General features: G+C 41.2%; 1 protein-coding gene across 1 annotated transcript; it reads left to right on the forward strand.

Annotated features, from left to right (window-relative positions):
* Nucleotides 1-3,451: 3,451 nt before the first annotated feature.
* Nucleotides 3,452-11,207, forward strand: ZNF165 (zinc finger protein 165; the record flags this gene model as incomplete). Its single annotated transcript, XM_082664803.1, has 4 exons — nt 3,452-3,472; nt 7,180-7,662; nt 8,003-8,141; nt 10,300-11,207. Exons 2-4 carry the CDS (start codon nt 7,252-7,254, stop codon nt 11,205-11,207), a joined length of 1,458 nt encoding a protein of 485 aa, XP_082520929.1. The 5' UTR covers nt 3,452-3,472; nt 7,180-7,251.
* Between the last annotated feature and the right edge of the window lie 5,653 nt (nt 11,208-16,860).

Genomic DNA, 16,860 nt, shown 5'->3' on the forward strand with positions numbered 1-16,860 from the left:
CTTCAGATATGTAAATTGTGGGAAGAAAATACACGGGGAAATTAATAGAACACAAGGGTTATTTTAGTGAAGTATCTTTGTGCAGACTCATCTTGGTGCTGACTTTCCATCTTCTTCATGGCCATAAAATTCCCCTGGAGAAGGAATTTATGGCAGTCCTCATTTCTCAGAATTTTCTGCTTTACTACTTGCAGCAAGTCCGGAGAACACCAGGGCTCTTTCTCAAAGCAGTGTCTCCCAGAGCAGCAAAACTGGGGAAATTTTAAGCTAAGAGTACATGCATATTCATGAAGGGGCTTGAACAGAGGAGAATTCAGCATAGAATTGGGGCAAAGGTCAGCAGGGTTCAAGCTTTAGTCAAAGTCACAAGGGTCATAAAGGGTCAACATTATCATCCCTTAGGCTCCGGTTGATCTGGTGGTTGAGCACTTGGATTTAAATTCTGCAAGCCAGCTGGAGAATGTGCTTCAGGCTAATCTTTACCACAGAAACAGAACTGGGAGTCTTTCCCACTGATTTACTATCTTTGCTATTGTTACTTCTCTTGCCTGATAACAGTCCTTTGTTCCTGCATTCTTTTGTTCCCTTTAGATCATTAATTACTGAGACCTGTTCAAGGACAAGGATCGTGACCAGGTTTAGATCAGTTATGGGCCGTTTTCAGGCAAAGCAGGGTAAACCAGGGTATGGTTGTTATGAATATTTAAGTCAGGGCCTTCTCCACTGATAAGTTTCTAGAGATTTGATTATCTTGCTATTCCTGATACAGAGAGGGAGACACCCTTGCAAATAGAGGTTTCCCTTATAAATATAAATGTCTCTTACAAAAGCGGAACTTTGACTCAGTTTTCAGAGCTTCTCCTGTGTCTGCAGTTTGGTACTATTTGATAAACAAATATTTGCTAGGTCATATACATTAATATGTATAAAATAGATAACTAATAAGAACCTGCTGTATAAGAAATAAATTTAATTAAAAAAATATTTGCTAGGTCACGCAGAGACAGTGGTCTCTGATCTGTAACACCTGCCGAGTTTCCACTCCACACCTAGCCCATATTTGTTGCAGTGTAGGGGAGCAGAATTTGCCACCCTAAAATATGTCTTTGGCATATGAATTGTTTTAAGCCGGTTATTTTCTGAGAAACAGCAGACAAGGGATGTAATCGAGCAGGACCCCATGGAGCCTTCCCAGGACAGGCCTTCCTCCATATCCTCTGCTTTAGTTCCTCTCTGAAGTACCTAGATAATAGCATTTCATGCACATTTCCTGGGTTGTTTTGCAGATGTAAAAAACCTCCCCCTGTCAAACAAATGGAAGATGTTAACCACTTGAGGACCATAAACACATAGCCCCAGGCCTCCTGGAGCCTAAGGACTGATAAAGTGAACCCCTGTGACACCACCCTGCTACCTCACCATCAGCCAATCAGAGAACTGTGCACAAGCTGGTCACAGACCCTGCAAACCCTTCCCCCCTCTCCCCCCCCCCACTTCCTTCAGGGAGCTTGGGGCTTTTTAGGGCATGAGCCACCTGTCTCCTTGCATGGCCTTGCAATAAACCTTTCTCTGCTCAAACTCCGACGTTTCAGTTTGTTTGGCCTCACCGTGCATCGGGCACACGAACTTGTGTTAACAGAGAAGGGCTCTGAAAATCAAGTAGAAGCTGCCCTTTCATATGGAACATTTACATTTTTAAGGGAAATCTTTATTTGTAAGTGTGTCTCCCTGCCTGTACCTGAAAAAGGAGAATGACCAAATCTCTAGAAACTTTTATCAATGGAGAAGACAATGACAAATCTCTATCACAATCACCTTTGTTTACTCTGCTTTTCCTGGTAATCTCCCATAACAGACTCTCCTCACCCTCAACATCCTCTTTTATCTTTAGCTGAAGACGGTATTTAAGGTGGGAACTTTGGCCATTTTCGCAAGTTACTCAATTTTCCTGGGTTCTTCCATGTATACATGTTATTAAACTTTGATTGTCTCCTTTTTGTTACCGAGTCCAAGCTCGCTCTGCTCACTGCAAGACAGGGCAATAAATCGGGAGACGAGGTGTTGAGGTAAGGAATAGCAACTTTACTCGGAAAGCTGGGCGTCTGAGAAGATGGCAGACTAATGTCCTAGAGAACCATCTCATTGGGGTCTGGATGCTAGTTTCTTTTATAGAAGGGGGTGGGGAGGCGGAGGTTAGGAAATAAAGTTAAAAGGTCATAAGTCTTGCAAAATATCCCCTGGTTTGACCATCCTCGGGTAGGGGATGTGTTAATTTCTTCTTTCTTGCAGCCATTCACAGGTGAGCAGAGTCAGAATGTTTCCCTGTGAGCTGAACAAAAGCTGTGGCAAAGCAAGAGAGGCATGGACATATATACACTAACAAACGTAAAATAGATAGGTAGTGGGAAGCAGCCGCATAGCACAGGGATATCAGCTCCGTGCTTTGTGACCGCCTGGAGGGGTGGGATGGGGAGGGTGGGAGGGAGGGAGACGCAAGAGGGAAGAGATATGGTAACATATGTATATGTATAACTGATTCACTTTGTTATAAAGCAGAAACTAACACACCATTGTAAAGCAATTATACCCCAATAAAGATGTTAAAAAAAGTTTACTGCGGTAATCCAAAAGAGAGATAATAGTGTTATCAACCCATCTTAGGAGAAAGGATGAACACAATGCTATATTCACAAATGGAATATTATACAGTAATGAAAATGAATTTTAACTCGACAATATGGGTATATCTTAACTTATTGAGTGAAAAGAAGCAAATTCAGATTACCTATGACATGATGCCTTTCAGACAAAAACAACTAAAATTAAAAGCCTATATTGTTTGGCCATGTGTATGTATCAAGCAGAACTATCTTTTCAATAAGTAAGGGGACACAAAATACAGAGGGAGACAAGAGAAAGAGTTGTAGTAAAGGTTAGGTTATTGTCAACGTTCTGGTTCTTATAGATTTGGTAATGGATTAAAGAATGTTCACAATTTAGGGTAACGCAAAGTCTTAAACCAGGCGTTATGATTAACCCCGTTTTGCATATCTGCGGTCCACCCGGGTTAGGGACAAACCAAGGATTTGGGAAAAGTTTCCCATAAGTCCAAAGGTGAAGTTTGAGCCGCGTCCCTGCTGCGTGGGCTTCCATTTCATGGCCCCATACTGAAATGGGATGAAGTCAAGGATGAGGACCGCATGGGAGCTATAGAGGCAAGCTTATTACTACAAAGAGAAGAAAAGACGCCTTCTCCTTCAAAGTCTGAGGACTTCAAGACCGTAGCGAAGACGCCTGGGAAATGGAGTCCCGGCTCCTGAGGAGATCCGAAGGCTTCTGGGAAGCGCAGTCCAAAGCCGGCCTGTCTCCTTCTGCGCAGCCTCAAAAGTCTCTGTGGAAGGACGCCTGGAGGCGTATTGCAGCTCCGTCCTTCCACCGGAAGTGTCCGATCGGAACCAGCCCTGTGGGAGAGGTGAGTCCGGCTCTGGGGCCTCAGATGTCCGGCCCTTTGTCCCCTTTAAACACCCAGTCCCTATCATGTTACCTTCGGGATTGCAGCAGCCCTGTGGCGCTCTGGACCGGGACCTCAGAGGAATCCCGAGGAAAGGTGGAACTAGGTTTGGCGTTGGGAGAGCGTTCGCGCCCTCCTATTTCGGGAAAGAATATGGGTTTCCATAGTTACCTCCGCCGCGCGTGACGTCATCGTTGAGGGCTAAGAGGGCGTGGTTGGGGGGGGCTCGGGCATTCCTGCTTGCGGAGATTACAGGGTCACTGGTAAGAGGAGTGGCCTGACCCAGTCGGGCAAGGCGAGGAAGGGTGGCATCTGTCTTGGATCGGCTGCGTTCTGCCAGAAGAAGACTGCCCCACGGTCCGCCCCTGACTCCTGCTTCTCATGGGAGGAGTAATCTGCCTTTTCGCAGGAAAAGTGGGGACATCCCGGCATCCTCATGAAATTTACTCACGCAGTAAATATTTAGTGTTTCCTGTGTAGCGGGGAGGCCGCGAAGCCAATATTGAAACCAATATCTCGTTCTAGAATGAGAGAGAAGACAGCAAGTCAGGCAGTTGTAAGACTGTAAAGTGCCTCAATTTGAGAAACACAAGGTGCTGTGAGAGCTGTGAATCCCCTGCTCTCTGGATTTCCCCTAACTGCCATCCCTCCGCCAACAAAACTACCCCCCCACCCCCGTCCTCGTCCTACCCCAACATACACACCCAGAGCCTACCCATTCACCAGGAACCTACTCATCCAACAGGAAGCCTGCACTTTACGAAACTTCCACCTTTCCCAACGTAACTAATTACTCCCTACTCTCTGTCCTAATGGCATTTGTTTACATATCTGCTTAGCTATTTTTGTAACTCTGCTCCAACACAATGATTGTAAAGCACTAGATGCTCAATAAATGTTTATTAGCTTGAGATTAGTAAGACATTTGAAACCCAGCTTTACGGGGTATATATCAAATCCTTGAGAACTAGATGATTTTATCTAGAGTTGTGGACTGTTTTAAGTGGATGAGAAGTGAGTAAACATCTGAAGACAGAACTTTCAGCTATGTGAGGAGATAACATATGTTGTAGAATCAGCTGCTTAGCATGATAATTTAAGTTTAAGCTAGGAATTGTGGATTCTGTAGGCCTACTTTACTGTTCATCTTCCTACGCTAAATGAGATAATGCCCATAAAGATTTAAGACACTACCTGGTAAACATTTAACACGTCTAGAAAACATAACAAGAAGTGAACTTAGGTCTCTATATCAAAAGAATGTCCCAATAAATTATGAAAGATTGAGACTGATATATATACCATAGCTCTAACCCCCCATTTTCCTCCTCTATCATTGCTAAATTTTGTTCTTACTTTCACCCCCTCAAACTCTGTTTTCCAAGGTTCAATCTGAGCCTGTGATCTTCATTTCATACTCTTAGACAATTATCCGCAATATTTATCTTTAACTGCCCTTTCCATGGATCTTATCTAAATCTGTATTTCCATTCCTAACTCCTTTCCATTAAAATCTCTTAATATCTGTTGGAAATGTTTTTCTAAGTGGACGTCTCATCATCTAAAATACAGAATATCCAAAAGACAAAGCAATTAGGAAACTCAAATTTCCTAATTTACATTTTTATCTAATAAATCAACAAATGTGGGAACTTAAGAATAAATATTAATAAATATTAATAATGCTCCTTAACCTCATGGAGCTCCAGTCAATTGTTGAAAAAAAAAGAAAAAGAAAACAGCCAAACAACTAAAAATAATACAGGTTAATATGTGTTGCATCCACAGATGTTGTTTTAGGAACTGCAGGAACTCAGTAGAGTTGGTGAATTCCTTATAAGAGGTAGTGCAATTCTTAGTCACTCCAATTACACCCTGCAAGCTGGTCTCATTATCAATCTGCTGTTCTTTTCCCACTTCCTCAACTCTTTGCTCTCCCTTCCTTTTTGCCTTTCTGGATCTTTCTCATCCTTTATTGTCCAGTTTAAGCCCCACCACCTGTAGGAAATATTTGCACACATACACACACATTCCTTCCTTACCTCAGAGCTCTTAAGATATTCAGTGTCTCTACCATGCAATTTGTTTAGTACTTCGGCTTTCAACATTTATCAAACATTTTCAATGTGTGTGTCACGTGAAACTTGTTTTGTTATTTAAATGTTTTGTATCCATGTGTGTTTTATGTCATTTCTTTCCAACTATTTTGCAAAGTCAAATACTATTTTTTAAATTCCTTATATCTGTACATCAGAATAGAGAATATCTAGGCATACCCCATACTAACCAGGTCAGCATATCCAGGGGCAGGGCCAAGGAATCTGTTTCTAACAAAGTTCCCACATGACAGTTAGGCAGTGAGCTCAGCTCTGAATTCAGACTTTCTTGGAAACCACTGCCATATAACTTCTAGCCCAATGCTTTGCTGTGTTAAGATTCTTAATAACATACATGTCTGTGCAAGAGTCAGTAGTCAGCTTGGTGAAATGTTGAGTAGAAGAACATGAAAGATTGGTACTTGTATTTTGCTATTGTACTCTGGGGCTTCACCTCTCAATTCCTTTATTCAGTTTTTCAGTCCAGACACCAGACTGACCATTCCAAAGTGCTGATAAGACTTGAGGAACTCATATCTTACAAAAAGACTAACAAAAGACTGATAAGCAAGTCTTGGCGCTGGTTTATTATAATTTACTGGTGATACGATAGGCCTCAATGTCCAGGACATAGACTGAGCCATGAAACCAGAAAGGCAGAGAAGGAATTGTTGGGACAAAAGGAAACCTACCTGAGACTTTTGGGGAAGAAGCTAGTTACACTGACTGAAATTGTTAACCTCTGGCTGTCAAGAAAAGTTGCCCTATTTTATTATTTAAGAGATTTATAAGTAATCCTAGTTCCACATTCTGAATAGATAATTATAACATTCTAAGCTTGTATTTCCCCCACACTTTTATGAGTATAGTAGCCTCTTTATGTTTCTATCTTTTCATATTGGTCCATCCTAGAAATAAACAATATATCTCCACAAACAGTATTTGTCAGGCCATTCTGCTCAGAAGCTTTTGTTGGCTCCCCAGTGCCTAAAAGATAAACTCTGAATTCATGAACTTGACATTTGAAACTTTCTTCAATAGGGCCTTTGTCTCTATAATTTCCTTATACAAACCTACTGACATTTGCTTTCCCACTTCTGTGTTCCTACCATTAACCAGTTGTTCAAGCTGTTCCTTGCTTGTAATTTCCTATTTCTTTCTCCCACATCCTAGTCAAATCCTATCCATTCATCAGAAGGTAGTTTTTTAATTAAGCTTCTGACCATTGTAACCTACTGTGCTCTTTTCCATCTCCAACTTTATGAAGCACTTCTGTCATTTTTCTGTTGTGATGGTTATTTTCTTTATGACTAATAAATAATTTAATTGCATGTGACAAGTTACCATTCAATATTGCCTTATATTTATATTGTCTTATATTTAATATTTGTAATTTAAATTATCTTATTTTTAAAATAAAAATTTAAGCTGCTTTTAGGTAGAAATTATGCAACAGTTGTATTCCACAAAACAGGTATTTTAGTGCTTTTAAGTGTATAATGAAGAATAACTATTTCTATGATGTGATATTTTGTCTTCCTAGACAGTAATAACAATTTTTTTATCCCTCAGGAGAGCTCTTTAAACTAAAAAAGGCCTTTCACAGAGCAGAAGTGGGATTCTGATCATACATTTTATCTCAGGATGACAACAGAATCAAAGAAAGCTGCAGCTCAGAACCTTCAAGAGGATGAAGAACTTCTGATAGTGAAGATTGAAGAGGAAGATTTTGTCTGGAAGCAGGACACTTGCTTACAGAGAAGTGATACCCTCAGGCAGGAGCTCTGCCGGCAGCTGTTCAGGCAGTTCTGCTACCAGGATTCCCCAGGACCCCGCGAGGCACTGAGCCGGCTGCGAGAGCTCTGCTGTCAGTGGCTGAAGCCAGAAACCCACACCAAGGAGCAGATCCTGGAGCTACTGGTACTAGAGCAGTTCCTGACCATCCTGCCAGGGGATCTACAGGCTTGGGTGCATGAACGTTACCCAGAGACTGGAGAGGAGGCAGTGACCATACTGGAAGATTTAGAGAGAGGCACTGATGAAGCAGTACTCCAGGTACAAAGGGGATGGGAGATCTAAGACCTCCAGGATGGGTGGAGTCCCACAAAGGGAGAAAAGGGCCTGAGATTGATATCTAGTGAGCTTTGTAGGAACTCGTAGTTCAGTATGCAGTTATGTCTCCTTCCATCTCTGGTACCATACTACCTTTTATAATTGAGTCAGACTTAATTCTTCCTTCCCCAGTTTTATATTATTGAGTTGGCCAAAAAGTTTGTTCAATCCAAACGAACTTTTTGGCCAACCCAATACTACAGGAGGTTCTCTTTGGTTTTGGAAGATGTTTAATTCCAACAGGGATTCTCTCGTAAGCTCAAAGGTACTTTGTTTTTCTCAGATTCCAGTCTGTGGACATGGACAAGAACTAATCAGGAGAAAAGTGGCACCCCCTGGACCACCACTTAGTGTCCAGTTCCAGCCAGTGAACACCAAGGTCCTTCATGGTGCTTCAGAACCCCAACTCCTACTGGACCGTGGTAAGGGACAATACTCTCTGTGGTGCACGTCCCTGAAGAACTGGGACAGTGAACCTCCCTTCTCATGTTAGTCTTCATAACCGTAGATGGTCCTTTCCTTTATTACTTCATGAGAAATGGAGAACTTTTTTCTTGTGTGTCATTGGCCAACCAGAAAAAGAGAGAGAAAAATTTGTTTCTTATCCAAAATGTCTCCTTTTTTTCATTTGTTCTTTATCCATAATATTTCCAAAACATGAGATGTTTTCATGTTATGAGCAAGTTAAAGGAAAGAAAATGAATGAGTTGAGATGTCAGGGAATGAGAAAAGAAGCAAAAGGGAAAGAAACACATTCACAGAAACAAAACATGTTCATAGAGAAGCACATACAATGATAGAGAAAAAGAGAGGCAAATATGTGATGATATACTCAGAAATAGAATATAATTCACAGATACATAGAACAAGATCCATATTGTTGCCTTTGTTTATTTTACTTTTGGTTTTACAAAGCTCTTTTATGTTTTTATAGAAAGTTGGCCATACTTGCACTGACTACCTCCACAGAATCCTCATTGCTATTCAAAAACTCATTGTTTAAAAAGTTCATGGACTTAATATCACTTTAGGTGATATTAAGGTGATGCCCAAAAATAAACCCAAGAGTAAATTACAGTAATTTTTTTTAAATTACCCAAATTCTGCTTTCAAGTTTGCTCTGGAAACATTTCCGTTCAGCCCACCTAAAATTGTAAATTTTCCCACCCTAAGACCAGCACTGCCTAACCCCCTTTACTGGCTAGCTTATTCTACACAAAGGACACCCTATAACAAAGAGGGGCTGCTTGATTCCAGCATAATATAGAGTCATGAGCACAGTATATGGTTGATGAGCTAGAAGGTAGGAATTTTGAGGACTAGATCATAGTCCTGGAAACCAGTGTGAAGAGCTCAGGTGTGTCGTAGAAGAGATTAAGGGTTTCTGAGTAGGGTGTAAGAGGATGACAGGGTTTGTTGTTATTGTTGTTTTATTTTTGGCTGCATTGGGTCTTTGTTGCTGTGCGCGGGCTTTCTCTAGTTGCAGCGAGCTGGGGCTACTCTTCGTTGCGGTGCATGGGCTTCTCATTGCGGTGGCTTCTCTTGTTGCGGAGCATGGACTCTAGGTGCGTGGGCTTCAATAGCTGTGGCACATGGGCTCAGTAGTTGTGGCTCACGGGCTCTAGAGCACAGGCTCAGTAGTTGTGGTGCACAGGCTTCAGTAGCTGTGGCACATGGGCTCAGTAGTTGTGGCTCGTGGGCTCTAGAGCACAGGCTCAGTAGTTGTGGTGCACGGACAGTTGCTCCGCAGCATGTGGGATCTTCCCGGACCAGGGCTGGAACCCATGTCCCCTGCATTGGCAGGCAGATTTTTAACCACTGCACCACTAGGGAAGTCCCAGGATGACTGGGTTTAATGACAATCAGTCTGGTAAGGGTATTTAGGATGACTGGGAAGAAGAATAGCTCAGAGTCAGAACAGCAAGGAGGCTGTTACAGTTATCTAAACAGGAAGCGGTGAGGTTCTATAGTAACAGAAATGTAAAGAAAGGGAGGTATATAGGGGACATTTAGCAGAAGTGACAGAATTTGATTATCCATGAATGATGAAGAAGAAATGGAAGGGTGGATTGGATGGATAGATGGATGGAGGTTTCTCCCACCACATACATACCTCAGAGTCATTATAACTTTACTTTTCTCAATGCATCTATGTCCTCATCTGCTCTCTTTGAGATTGTGCCTCCCTTTCATCCTCTAAGCCTAACACTAGAAATATCATAGACCCAAAGTTCCTCAAGAGCCCTCTCATTCACATTGCGTAGTTCTTTCTCCTTACTTTGTTCCCCACCCCCATTCTTGCTAGTGGTGATCCTCTTCCTAATCTTTTCTGTTGTATCTGCTCATCCTCGGATGTCTGTTTCCTCTCTCTGCCAACCACTGCATAAATAACTTGCTTTTACCAATTTTTCTTTCTTTTGTATCCTCATCCATCTGTCCTCTAATTACAAAGGCCACACATTTTTAGAGTGGCCAAATGAAGTACCAATAGGTAACCATCTTGCGTGTACCTCAAAGTTTTATTTTCTATCAGCTCAGCAAACAGGTATTTACCCCTTTATTTTTTCATCATTATTTTAGATAATGAGAGTGAAAACAGTGGATCCATGCCAAAGCTGGAAATTTATGAGAGAATGGAATCGCAGAGAATTATATCAGGAAGAATTTCAGGATTTGTGTCAGAAGGATCTGCTGAGCCTCAAGACATCTGTAAGTCTACAGGCAGGTTAAAGAGACAACAGGAAATAGAATCAGGGGAGTCTCAAAAACCATCATCAGCTCAGGATGGAGGTTTTAGTAAAATCCTCACCCACAAAAATACACTTACAGGTGAAATAATAAGCCATGATTGTTGTGAGAGAAGCTTAAATCTGAACTCAAATGAATTTTCACACCAGAAATCTTGTAAACACAGTACCTATGACCAAAGTTTCAAATGGAATTCAGATTTTATTAAGCATCAAAGAATTTATGCTGGAGAAAAAATTCACCAATATGGAAAATCTCTCAAGAGCCCAAACCTTATTAAACATGCAGCAATTTTCAGTGGAGAGAAAACCCATCAGTGTAATGAATGTGGGAAAGCTTTCAGACACAGCTCAAAGCTTATTAGGCATCAGAGAATCCACACTGGAGAGAGACCTTATGAATGTAATGAGTGTGGGAAAGGCTTTGGGGGGAGCTCAGATCTTATTAGACACCAGAGGATTCACACTGGGGAAAGACCCTTTGAATGCAAAGAATGTGGGAGAGCATTCAGCCTGAACTCACATCTTATCCTGCATCAGAGAATTCACACCAGAGAGAAACCCTATGAATGTAGTGAATGTGGGAAAACCTTCAGAGTGAGCTCACACCTTATTCGACACCTGAGAATCCACACTGGAGAGAAACCCTATGAATGCAGTGAGTGTGGGAGAGCCTTCAGTCAGAGCTCACACCTTAGTCAACATCAGAGAATTCACAAGAGGGAAAACCTATTAATGTAAAGAACTTAAATTCATAAGGAAATAGAAAAACGTGAAAAACATTGAATAAAAGATAAATACTGGGTGAGATGAATGACTGTAAGACCAATGTCTCTTTATTCTCTCTCTCATTCTCAGTTTTCTGTTCTGCATATGATCTTCACCTCTGTGTGTCTGCTTTCTGTGAGACAGTGGATGTACCTCTTCCGTTGACTGCTAAAATCAAACCAAAATAGCAGAATTTGGGGGAGGCTAATAAATGGGTTAGTCTATGGCAATGAAAATAAAAAAGAGGACGCTCTTGGGAAATAACCATGATTACAGTGTGGGGGGAAGAAGATTCAGGTAAAGAGACTGATCATCAACTCTAGTTAATGATTCTCCACAAGAGGAGGTAGGCTAAGCCCAGGAGTGGAATAGCTTGAGCAACGTACTGCAGAACAGTTCTTTTGGAAGATTCCTTTAAAGAATGAAGACACAGCACAACTAAATTAGACAGTCATGTCAAACAAGAGGACATATGCAGTGGTGGCATTCCAATATGTAAGCCAAAATCTGTGTTCAGAGGTCATGCCAGGAAGTGAACAACTGGAAGAGCATTTAAAGCAAGAGACCATAATCCAGAGATTCAAATAAGACAGGAGGGGAATAGAAGCAAATTAGGCAACAGCTAGGGTTAGAGGTAAGGAAAGGTGTTCAAATTGAACTAAACCTTAGAATTTGGAGGAGATACACAGTAGTATAACTGGGATTTTACTGCCACGTACGCTGTGGGGTTTTTGGCACCTTCCTGGGTAGGTGGATAGGGAGTGTAGTTCTGGGGAGCTCTCTTGACAGAAATAGGGTTCTCTGGCTACTGACAATTGTGGAAGAGGGCTGAAGGAATTAGTACTAAAAATATAGGTCCCGAAACTTTATTTCATTGCTGCTGGCTGCTATTCTCTCCAAAAAAGACCTAGAGGAGAGTGTAGAAAGGGTAGGTATCTGAGAGAAGAGTGGAGAGGAATCTGCAACAAGTTGGAACTCTACCAATGATTTCAGGATATAAAGGTGAATCCTGCTCTACTTGTTTTACCTTTTAGATGAGGCACATTTGAACTAATGTGAGAAATAAAAACATATTTAAGGCCTAAATATTCTATAGTATATAATGCTTTTATATGAAAACTCTGGCTAGAAACAGAACTCCCATATGAGAAGTATAATCTAATGAACAAAATTTTCCACTAAGAGGCTTTATAAAAAAAAGTCTTAGCATTTATTTTTCAATGACCTTGAACTAGAAATGTCCTGATAGGATCTAAATAACCCAATATTTGTTTTAAGGTAATGTTGAACCCATAGTTTCTTTTTACAGGCACTGTGCTGATAAAACCTGTCTCATGATTGTACAAATGCTGTTATTTTTACCATTTTATTTTATTTTATTTCCCATTTTATAGTTGAGAAAACTGAGCTGTAAAGTATCTGGCACAAGACACATAGTAAATGGTGGAAGCGGGATATAAACACACATACTATTCCAGTGCCCTAGTTCTTAACCTTAACCTTGACTATGTCACTGACAGTATGACAACGGGATATAAAATTAGAAAAGACAGTACTGGGGAATTCCCTGGTGGCCCAGTGGTTAGGACTTGGCACTTTCACTGCAGGGGGGCCGGGATTCAATCCCTGGTCCGGGAAACAAGATCCCGCAACACAATTTTAAAGTTAGGGGGAAGGGGTTTGTATATCACCCTTTTAGAACACTAATTCACCATACATTTTAAAATCAAGGCGGCAGCAGGGACCTGGTAGGCTAGGCAGCGACTTTGCCCTGAAGGCCCCGAGAGACTACCACGAAGACTACCACCCGCCTGGTTAGCGGGCATTTGGGCTTGTGTGGCCGGGGGGCTGTTGCCCAGGGTTTCAGAGCTTCTGTTGAGGTTCAGGAACAGGATTCCAGAGGTGAAGGCGGCAGCTACAGGAAGGGGCTGCGACTTCAGATTGCCCCCCCTCACACCACACCACACACATGCACACTCACACACCTGTCTATGTTGCTAGTGAACGTCTGCACACCATTTGATCATTTACTGATCATGATCAGAAGTCTTATCTGTAGATTTATTTGTAGTAGAAAACACCAGCATGCTTGGTTTGGTATTTCTGATTTCATCCCTTTGTGGCCAAGCTTCACGTTGTTTCCAAATTATAAATTGTATTGTTTGTCTTGCCAAGTTTGTGCTTTCTGTCACATGTGACAAAATTCACCAGAATTGTCAGTTTTCCTTTTGAATTAATATTTTAGTGGTTCATTCAATGAGTTTCAAGATGACTAGTCTTCTTTTAACCTCAGTTAAAGATTTCAGTAACCCTTGGCATTTCTCTATGTTAGTAATGATTTATTTTGCCTTAGGAATGACCCCAACAAATCAGCCCCAGGGACAACCCCCTTGAAGCAGAGACTGCCATATACTCCCAACCCTTGGAGTAAGAGTTTACTCAAACTGTCATAGGCCATACTGGCTGCAGCTTTGGCTATTAAATATCAAAAGGAACAGAATAGTCTCCTGACAGTAAAAGAGGAGGACAACACTACTGTGGGAGCAAGGCTGCAAACCTTCAGTCTCTACTCACCCTGACTAGATATATTAGTCTCCGTGTTTCTACTACCTCTTGAGGATGGAATAAGACTGTGCACATTCTTTGTCTATTGTACGCCCTGAGAACTGTTCCCTAAGATGTCTTTCTAAGGTATTAACTCTTGTTCATTCATTGAGTCTTTCACACCCCAACCATATCTTGTTTCCAGGCTGTAGCCAGTGCCTGTGGAATGGGAGTGCATTCCGAATTTCATCATCAAGCGACACAGAAGCCACCAACTATTCCTTTCCAGACTATGAAAAAGACAGCTTAAATGAGAATTCCAGGCCATTCACGAGCAAGGTGAACATCAGAATCCACCTTGAGAAGAAGGGAGTGGTTGAAAGCTCTGACAGTTATCCAGGTTGAACAGCAACAGGAACACTTTAGACATAGGAAACACCATGCTGAATCAGACTGAATATCCATCCTCTCAGGTACTGCATTCCAGCTTGGGTTGCATCAACAAAGGACATGATGCAGAATAACATAGTGCTGTCCTCCCTATTATCAGCATCAGCAGGAAGCTATGCACCAGCTTTCCTAACTTCATTTAAAAACCTATTTCTGGGGCTTCTCTGGTGGCACAGTGGTTGAGAGTCCGCCTGCCGATGCAGGGGATACGGGTTTGTGCCTCGGTCCGGGAGGATCCCATATGCCACAGAGGAGCTGGGCCCATGAGCCATGGCCACTGAGCCTGCGCGTCCGGAGCCTGTGCTCCGCAGTGGGAGAGGCCACAACAGTAAGAGGCCCGCGTACCACAAAAAAGAAAAAAAGAACCTATTCCTGACTGATCTCATAAAATAAAAATTATCTTTATTTAAACCTATTTGTATTTTCATCATGTGTAATTTCATAGTCTAACCTCTACTGTACATTTAGTGCTTGCTCTGTAAAGTAAACGTACTCTTTTGTCTTAAAATTACCTTTTCTGACTCCCCTGGATCACCTAACGCCATTTTGTACCCTCTTTCCTATTCCCTTATAATAGAAGCCACATCATCTACCTGATCTTTCCGGCTCACCTAAGCCTTGTTTGTTTGGGTTTTTTCCTTTAGTCCCTATAGTCTTAAAGGGTCAGAAATGATTCTAAAATATCTCCTAGATCTGTCCTCTTCAGTATTACCTCCTCAACTGAAGAAGGGCCCTTCTTCAATTTACCAGTTACTTGGAAGTCCTGCCATTTACAACAATATGGATGGACCTTGAGGGCATTATGCTAAGCGAGGTATATCAGACAGAGAAAGAAAAACACTGCATGACATCATTTATAGTTGGAATCTAAAAAAACTGAACTCATAGAAACGTAGTAGAATGGTTGTTACCAGGGGCTGCAGGTGGGGGAACTGGGGAGATGTTTGTCAAAGGGTACAAACTTGTAGTTAGAAGGTTAATAAGTTCTAGGGATCTAATGCACAGCATTGCGATTATAGTTAGCAATACTGTATTATATACCTGAAAGTTGCTAAGAGGCTAGATCTTAAATGTGCTCATCACAAAAAAAGATAATTATGTGAAGTGATGGAGGTATTAGCTAACACTAAGGTAGTAATCACATTGCAATATATGTGTATCAAATCCAAATGTATGCCTTAAACTCACACAATGTTGTCAATTATATCTGAATTTTTAAAAAGACAAACACAAAAGTATTTTTTAAATGTCAGTATCTTGAAATGGATTCACTCTGACATGAAACCATGTTTTCCCAAATCCCACTATTCATATGTCATGACTATTAGCTTTTAGATTAATAATAAATAAATGAAATTTTATTTTATTTATTTATTTTTTGGTTGCACCATGCAGCTTCTGGGATCTTAGTTCCGCTACCAGGGATCAAACCCAGGCCCACTGCAGTGAAAGCGCTGAGTCCTAACCACTGGACTGCCAGAGAATTCCCATAAATGAAATTTTAAATTCATGCTATACCAAAAAATTGGATTTAAAAATGACTCTTCCTTTATTCTTTTCATTTGAAACCAAAATTTCTCAGTCTCAAACGTAACTTCTTCTTATAGACCCAAGTTTTGTTTTGTTTCCTGAAATTTAAAAAAAGTCTTAAAATATTAGAGCCCATCTTTCCCATCTGAAGGCACTGCTCTCCATATTTTTTAAAGAACGAATATTTGGTTGGAAAGACAGCAACCTTTATGTCTTCTGAATGTGAAATTTTTATAAAGGCATAATAACAAATGCTCTGCAATATATACCTTAGGAAAAAATTTTGGTTTATATTCTGGAAACACAATTGTAACCTGTTTCTTAAGTGGTATTTGTAAGGGTTTTTTTTAAAATATTTATTTATTTATTTGGATGTGCCGGGTCTTAGTTGCGGCCTGCGGGATCTTCATTGTCACATGCAGGATCTTTAGTTGTGGCATGTGAGATCTGGTTCCCTGACCAGGGATGGAACCCGGGCCCCCTGCACTGGGAGCAGAGTCTTAACCACTGGACCACCAGGGAGGTCCCTGTAAGGTTTTAATATATATTTTATTTTTGTTTATTTCTTTAATATGTCATACTTTTTCTGTTCGTCCATTTTGCTTTGGCAGAGCCAATACTCACCTGTACTACAACATTCTTAGACCAGCACAGGAATGCATGTATTCAAGATACCTTCCACATAATACCTTCTTTTATCCTCATAATATCCTTACTCACCACAGTTACAAGGTTTTTTCTCCAGTATGGTTTCTCCTGTGCTTGATAAGATTTGAATTCCAGCTGAAAATTTTCCCACATTTATCACCTGTTTGTTTGAAGGCTTCTCCACAGTTGCCTCCCTTGTAAGGTTCCCCACTGAGTCTGCTAGATGGGTAGTGCTAGCTTCAAATATGTGTGACTTACGCAGTCACACAGTGCCTTAGCACTCAGAAGTGTCCTGCTTTCAGAAGGTCAAGAGCTTGGTTTAATGCCCTGTTGTCACAGTCCTGAAATTCTTAACTTTATCGTTCAAACTGTGTTTTGTAAGTGAAGTAAAACAGGACAATAGAGCATGTGCCTGAACAGAGGATATGCCCCCGTTCACGTGTAGCATTTGTAA

This window comes from Grampus griseus, assembly GCF_964374135.1.
Source record: "Grampus griseus genome assembly, chromosome: 10".
Classification (NCBI taxonomy): Eukaryota; Metazoa; Chordata; class Mammalia; order Artiodactyla; family Delphinidae; genus Grampus; species Grampus griseus.